General features: G+C 33.5%; 1 protein-coding gene across 1 annotated transcript in view; it reads left to right on the forward strand.

Moving 5' to 3' along the window:
• The window catches only part of LOC117107555, a 26298-nt gene that overhangs the window by 12719 nt on the left and 5026 nt on the right, over positions 1-8553 (forward strand). Inside the window, exons 4-6 of the mRNA XM_033249257.1 lie at positions 2274-2522; positions 3160-3294; positions 7283-7426. Of these exons, the coding sequence (XP_033105148.1) occupies positions 2274-2522; positions 3160-3294; positions 7283-7426 (528 nt within the window). The remainder of the gene's footprint in view (positions 1-2273; positions 2523-3159; positions 3295-7282; positions 7427-8553) is intronic.

An 8553-nucleotide genomic window follows, 5' to 3' on the forward strand; every position in this document is an offset into this window, starting at 1 on the left:
CTTTCATTTTTTAAGGAAACAAAAAAAGAAAAATATATTCAAATTGAAGTGCGAGAGTGTAATATCCGGCCATCTAGAGATGCCTTAATCATAAATTTTCTTACCTCAGCCCCAACCATGGTGGGGCTGAGGTGGGTGGTTCCTCGGTCCGTGAAAGTCCCTCCCTGGTTCCTGGATCTGCCACTGTTGATTTATTATATAATTTTTTTTGCGCTTATTTATAATGCGTCTATTGCAATTTTCACTTTATCCTCTCAAACAGTCCTAAGAACGTTCAGAGTGCGCTACTTCACTTCGCCCCCTTGACCCCGCCGGGGTCATACGTAATTCGCATAACGGCTCCCCCCCCCCCCTTTCAAAATCCTGGCTACGTCCCTGATCTGCACTGTGATCTTCTGCCATTAAAGTAGAATGAGTACATTAGGTAAGAGTCCATCTCAAAAGATATTAATTAGTAAGTCCGATATATGGAATTTTTAAAACAAGTCCAGAACAATGGAGTCTCACAGATGTTATGCAACACTCCAAATCAGTAGTATTCGCCAGTCCTGAGAACATCGATATTCTTTTAACACAACAGAGTTCCAAAACAGCGTTGATGGAAGGTCTTTATGCGCTTTGTCTGTATTTGAGTTGTACTCCAAACCTCCCACTTATATAATTTGTCAGTACAGATCTGTAAATGCCAATCTTGTAAAGGTTTGTATGTTGTGACTGTTCCATAAATTTCTTAAGAAAAAAATCCAAAATAACAAATTATATTTAAATACGAATATTCCTCAAAAAATATTCTCCCCCCCCCCACTCTCTCTCTCTCTCTCTCTCTCTCTGTCTCTGTCTCTGTCTCTTGGCCTGCCTACTGAACTATCTGGCGGTGGTTCGTTCGTCAACGATATACTACGGGTAGCCATAAAAAGTATTATGAATTTAGCAATATACATACTATAATTAATTATAATTTACAATACCGTATAATACTCATTTAAAAAATAGTATATTTTATTTATTTATTTTTAAGAAAATAACATACTGTAGGCATGGCCTATATGGTAAGTTGGATAACCGAGCGGTTAAGGGAGGGAACCTCCGTGTACAGTTATAATATCGGATCGGTTAGAATGGCACGTACGCCTAGGGTCTGGTTGTGAAACAGTTCTTCACGGGTAAGGACTATAAACCGTAGGTCCAGTTTAATTACCGTCGAGACGAGTAGGGGGTTTAACCCCTACTGAAGAGTGTCACTGGTACTGGTTTACCGGGTAGCTCAGACACGTAAGATACCTTAGGGGAGAAGCAAGTTACATAGAATAAGAGCCGTCGACACCTTGAGTGCTTTGAGACCATTCAGGTGTGAAGCGCTTTATATAAATCTATTTACTAAAATGTTCACATCAATCATCGTAGAATAATAAGTTGGCTATTTTGTCATTTCTACCGGGTCAATTCGCAACAAAAATGAGCAAATTGGTGGCGAAACAATTGCTTGAAGCTACAGTACCACCTCAGCCCCAAAAGAAAGGACCCTACCCTGCCCAATATTCCAGGATTAGCAGACTGGAGCCATAGAGACCAGCCCAGACTAGGGCCTTCGTCTCAGTCTGTAACATTTTAATGTTCAATCGCAAGTTGGATAGGGCCGGACTTAGGCACCTACATGTTTATATACTCTAATCCTCAACCCTACTTATGTAGACTGGGCTAGGCCTAACTTGAGCCTCCTCCGGCCTATGTCCTATGTCCCAATGTAGGCCTAGGTAGGGGCCGGGCTTAGCCTAGCGGGTCATACTGTAGTGTATGGTGAACTCAATAAAGTATGTATGAATGTAAACTTTCACGTAATAATTCAGCAAATATTAATTTAAAAACTTTTTGGACACATATGTTCATTTCTATTCTTACAAAACAAACTATTTATAAAGAAGAATAACAACAGCAACAACATATTTATTAAGACGGAAATATAATTCAACTAAAGTAGACTTAAAAAATAATGTAAAAAAATTGTTCATCCTTTTGAGATCTTCAGCTAGTAATCTTTTTTAAATTCAAGCTAATTTCAACCTAGAGACAGAGTGGTAGCGGTCAGTGTTGGAAATAAACATATGTTCATTTCTATTCTTACAAAACAAACTATTTAGAAAGAAGAATAACAACAGCAAAAACATAATTATTAAGACGGAAATATAATTCAACTAAAGTAGACTTAAAAAATGATGTAAAAAAATTGTTCATCCTTTTGAGATCTTCAGCTAGTAATCTTTTTAAAATTTCAGCTAATGTTCAACCTAGAGACAGAGTGGTAACGGTCAGTGTTGGAGACTCAACTGTGATGTTAACTGTCGAAACTGATGAATCCAGCCTCAGATGGAGAAAAGATGGCGGATCAGAAATAGAGGAATGGCACGATCTGAGCTCAGTAACGATCAACAACGTGCGATTAGCCGATGCTGGAATATATGAGTGTTACGTCACCGGTACACGAGCAGAGGCAAAGCATGCTTTCATTGTTCTCCATGTTAGAAGTAAGATTTTGTTCAGTTACGATTGATCCTCAGATGTAGTAAGATGATACCAAATCTGCAATATTATATTATAGTCCTAATATAATGATAATAATTATATGATTATTATCATATACAGAAACAAAATAAAAGGAACGAGTAAAGTATTATTACTATTTTAATTGGTATTATTATTATTATTGTGGTGCAGATAGCACTATACATAGTTCTACATTCATAATGATTGTAAAATGGTTGAACGAATTCCAAACCTATTGCTGAATCTCTTAACATTCTTTGGACCAAATTTAATTCAGTGATACTCGAAATCTTTGCATCTCACTCCCAACTCACCTCATACGTTATTAAAGCTGTTGAATTATAGAGGAGAAGTTAAAAACTGTCTATAAGTAACTAAAAAGAAAAATGAATTATTAAATGTCTATTGCTTATGTATACAATTTTCAGTAGCATTGCACAAAATCCATTATATTTATAACATGCTGATAAATATTATTAGCATCGATGACAATGCATATTATTATACTAATAAATGTTATTATCTTTTTATTCATAATTAAAATTACTTGATGAAATGTATAAAATAGGAACGATAAATATATTATATTATCAAACATACTAATTTAATTTTTTTTAGCATGTCCTGCTTCTAGATGGTCTCCACCGTTGTGTTTATTGTGGTGCCCAGTATGCTACAACGGTGGTGTTTGTGACGTGGACTTTGGCATATGCTTATGTACCACTGGTTTTAAAGGTGATAACTGTGAGATATGTGAGTATCCGAATTGTATAGTACTTCATGGCTTAGTCAAACATGGAATCAGTACTACTGATCAACCTACTGAAAAGAAACTTTGGTCTAGACCCAGACGATTCCCTTTAAGTAACAATTGATCAATTTTGTATAAATTATATAATAAATGTTGTTATACGAACCAATATTACCAAAACGTTAAAAGACATGAAGAAATTACTTTCTTCCAAAGCAATTTCTGGAGCTTTTCTTTCAGGTTTATTGTAGTTAATTTTCCTTGTTTCTTGCTATTCGGCATTTTATATGATTTATCTGTTTTTACTACCAATTCAATTCAATTCAAAAGTGGCATGTATTTCCTTCAAAACGTGAATTACAATCTTCATTGAAATTTAACAAATAAATTTTAAATGATGATAATAATAATAATGGTAATAGAGCATTTCAATAGATGAAAAATTATTATAAAAATACATACATATTTGGAATTATAAGGGAAAAAATTAAAGCTACTGTTAAATAGTAAAATATCAATTAACATATGAAAAATGATTTAATCAATATTATTATTGATTAAATAATGTTTCACTTTAGAAATGAAGATTTTTTTGGATGGTGAATCAGTGAGGTTTAGAGGGAGCGAATTCCATATCTTAGGTTCAGTGTAACTAATATTATGTTGAAATGAAGTTGTTTTTTTTTGTGTTTGGGAATGTGGAGTTTATTTGAGATTCTGGTACTATATTCATGTAATTCGTTATTAGGTGCAAATATAGAACATAAATGAGATGGAAGAATGGAGTTTAAACTTTTATGTACAAAAGAACATTGTTGAAGTGTATTAAGACCTTTAAGTTTTAATAGTTTTAGAGAAGGAAATAAGGGATCAGTACTAGTTCTTGGTGGGACGCCAGTTTATTTAGTTTAGATGGAAATGTGTTACACCATGACAAGTATGGAAGAACAAGGGAACAACAGAGAGTGCGGAGAATATTATTGGGAAGAAATGATGCCAGTCTATATATTATACCAATATTTTTTGCAATTTTATTTTCAATTTCAAATATGTGGGGTTTCCATAATAGACGACTATCAATGGATACTCCAAGGAATTTAGCGTGTTCAACCAAGGAAAACATAATCATTGAGTTTGATCTGCAGCTGACCTAGTTAAATTGGTATTTGGGTACTCCTAAACAATACATAGTTACACTTCTTTAAGTTTATATTAAGGCAATTTGCCAGAAACCATTCGGATACTTCTCCCAAACTTGAATTCACTATACGAAATAATAATTCTAAATGTTTATTTCTACCAAATATAGTCGTGTCCTCCGCATATAAAAAGTAAGATAATAATGCTGAAGAATTATAAATATTATTTATATATAAAAGAAACAAAAGGGGGCTCAAGAGAGAGCCCTGTGGGACACCGCAACTAATAGGCAAGTAATGAGATTGTGAGCCACCATACCTTGTGCATTGGTAGCGGTTAGTCAAATAACTCCTAAATAGATCGTGAGGAACTTCACGGATACCATAGTGATACAGTTTAAAGAGTAGAATTAAATGGTTAATAATATCGAACGCTTTCGATAAATCGATAAATACACCTATTGCAAACATTTTCAAAAGCATCAACAATTTCGTTGGGCAAGTCAATTAATGCGATATACACGTGTCAAATTTTTTACGAAACCCAAATTGCTTATTAAAAAGAATATCGTTTTTTTCAATGAAAGCATACGTTCTATTGTAAATAATACGTTCTAATATTTTGGAAAATACAGTAAGAACAGATATTGGTCGGTAGTTGGACAATGAATCTTTCCTACCCATTTTAAAAATAGGGGAGACTCTCGCTAATATCAATTGGTCTGGGAAAACCCCGTTTTTTAAAGATAAATTAAATATATGGCGAAGAGGTTCAGTTAAAAAATAAATTTGATTGTTTTATACCTTTTGGGCTAAATTCGTCCCTGTGTTTTATTAGTTTTAAAGATACGATAATGCTCTGTTCTTTTAGTTTAATTGTATCTTTGTAATTCTAATTAAATTTATTCAATTGTTGTTTTGCAATAGATTTTACTATATAGGCCTACTTAGATTATGATTCTCCATTGTATTTTGCGTATTGGCTTGTTTTAGTGTATTTTTTTTTTGCATTTCGAGATTAATAGATTTTGGCAAAGTCAGGTTTTATTGGCTTAGGCCTACAGTTGCACAATTTTATTCCATATCAGTGGCGTAGGGATGGGGCCCATGACTATTAGGGGCCCATTCATAAATAGGCCTAAAAATACGAATTAAAATTAATTTCCATTATTAACATTTTTGAAGGAAACAGCCTCTTAATAACATTCAGATTTTTAAAGGAGTAATTACTTATTACTTTGTTCATTAGTTTTAATTTAGGTGTCACCAATTTCCTCGATTAGTTTTAATGTCTGCTGAGAAAGCATAGGCCCCTCTTGAAATAGTGACGGAGGTTCCGAGTATCATTAGTAGTATTTATTACTAGCCTAGTTCACCTATTGACGCTTCACATCATTTTATGTTTTGCTGTAGATTACCAGGAAATTCAAACTGTCCATACCGAAATTAACAGTTAAATTATTTATAAATATAGGGCTTTGTTTAAAAGAATGTGAAAGTTTTAATTTTAACAGCCAGTGCTCCAAAATAGTGATAATATTATTGATATTGCAATGCTCATACACTTCTTTCCTTATAAATCTAAATGATTATGCCAAATAAAAACAAATTTCTCGTCCCCTCGCGCATTCATTTTATCTGCCTCACCTTTATTTCTATTTCCTTCATTTTACAAAATATACGAAAATCTGGCTAACTCCCATTAGTAAAATTCCTCTCTTGATCGTTCGTAGTTGGAAATTCATATGGTATAAATCAATGTCTAGTGCTTCTTTTAGTTGTTTCAATGTGTCTGTTTGGTAAAAGTGAGAAAGTAGTAGCTGTTTCCCATCGACTCGATTCTCCTTTTTTTCAAAATATTACGACGAGCACTACATTTTTTACTTGGCCTTAACAGTGTGTATTGAGAGCAAGTTGATATTATTAACCACCGAGTGACCAATACAGACAACAATTCCTTAGTAGTAGTGGCCATATTTACATGATTACTTTATATAGTTGACCAGTAGAACTACCGACTAAATCAGCAATGGTTACTTCTACAGTTGGGTTCGAATCTATTTTAGGTATTAACATAATCGATACAACGGATAACGACCTTTATCAGCCAGTTTGGCCCATTAAGTACAGGGCCCTGTAGATGCAAAGTCTTCCGTATCAAATTATGTAGTATAACATTTAGTACCATGGATTCTTTATTAATTGACACAATAATTCGTAATGTATTATATGCAGTCGAAATAATAATAATTTATAAATAGTGTAGTTTTATATAGAGCACATATCCATCTAATGTAAGATGCTCAGGGCGCTAGATGCGTGGACGTTATGACTTTCTTCGCCACTAAGGGTCCCTTCGTGCCTGCGCTACCTGGTAACCCGGTACCAGCAACTCGTCGTCCACCACAGGGGCTGTCTGTTCCAATACACCGGGGCATCCCATACTCGTCTCGAAGGATGTTCTGGGTTCTTTATAGTGCACACGAGCCATTGTATACACTGGGCCTACGGTTTATAGTCCTTATCCGAGAAGACTTGTTCTACCATTAGAACCATAGGCGAGCGTGCCGTTCGAACCTGTGCCGGTATTATGGTTATAGCTCGCGGCGCCCCTGCTAACCGCTCGGCCATTCGACTCACTTGCAACAGATGTAGTTTACTTATAGTTGCATGTAACAGCTAGGTTACCCTTATGTTATAATCAGTTGCTTTCCTTGTCCTTTTTAATATTGCTATTTTCATCATTAATTAATATTTCTTTGTAAATATGTGTTTCTGTCTTGCTTTTGAAAATGAAAATATAGTTAAAAATAAATGTTAAAAGTCATATATAAATTAATACTTATTACAGCGGCCGGAGGGAATAGGTTTGGTCACAACGGTACAGTTGAATGTACTACGGGTGAGAATGAGTGTATGGGAAAATTATTTTGTGGACAGGACCCTGTTGGCTGTAATTGTGCGTCTGGATGGAAAGGCTTGACATGTGAAACTGGTAAGCATGTACCACAGATCATTATATTTTTCAACAAACAATGATTGTAATTACAATAATTAAGGTAAATTACTGTGTGTGGCTCGTTTTGGTAAAGTTTTCACCAACTACAGCTCATAACCTAATAAGATCGCTAACTACATGGACATTTAAAGTTTTGGTAAACAAATGACCATTTAATTCATCTTGGAATGTAATGCCTAGTAAAGGAGGTACGGTAACATAGTAATTATATGAATAATAAATGAAACAACACCAATAATACCAAAAATAACAAAAACAAAAATAACAATAGCAACAACAATAACAACAACAAGGTTAACAATAACAACAATACAATAATAACAAGAACAACAATAACAATATTTACAAACAAACAATAACGCCAAAACGACAACAATTCCTTAAGCAATTCTTCAAATTTGGATATGTGTGGTACATAAATCTCATAAAATACAAATATGTAATATTAAAATAACTAATATGTAATATTAACAATAACAACTACAACAACAATAAAAAGACTAAAAACACAATGATAACAATAACAAAGACTAAAATAACAATCATAACAATAATACAAATATTAATATCAATCAAAATAACAACAACAATAAAAATGGCATCATTTCTTCTTTACATGGTTGGTTCATGTCGACTAGTCCTGTCATGGAAATGTAGCAATATCAGAGGTTTTTTCTTGCTATATTTTTAAAAAATTGCTTATGATGTAGAGTACACATTGATAAATCAAAAAAGTATGTGCAACATTTTTTTTCATACGTAAGGGGGGTTGCCAGCAGTTTCAAAATGGCCGCCATTTTTCCTAAAATTGTCACTAATATTGTAAGTTTATGTCATTAAAATGCAGTATTCAATTGGAAATTCACTCATAACAATGACAACAACAGTTAACTAAATATTTTACATATTTTTGAGCTACAATTTAAAATGCCTGCCATTTTCCCTTATTTAAGCTTTTTAGCATACATATTAATGTAATAATAACCGATTTGTACTGTAAAACAAAAACGTGTGATAGAGCTAGTTATATGCAATTGCCATATGCTGTTAATGGTTATTACCATAACATATATATATATATATACATACATATATACATACAT

The sequence above is a fragment of the Anneissia japonica genome, unplaced genomic scaffold, assembly GCF_011630105.1.
Source record: "Anneissia japonica isolate Jap-2015-1 unplaced genomic scaffold, ASM1163010v1 scaffold287722_len911783_cov160, whole genome shotgun sequence".
In the NCBI taxonomy this organism is placed as follows: Eukaryota; Metazoa; Echinodermata; class Crinoidea; order Comatulida; family Comatulidae; genus Anneissia; species Anneissia japonica.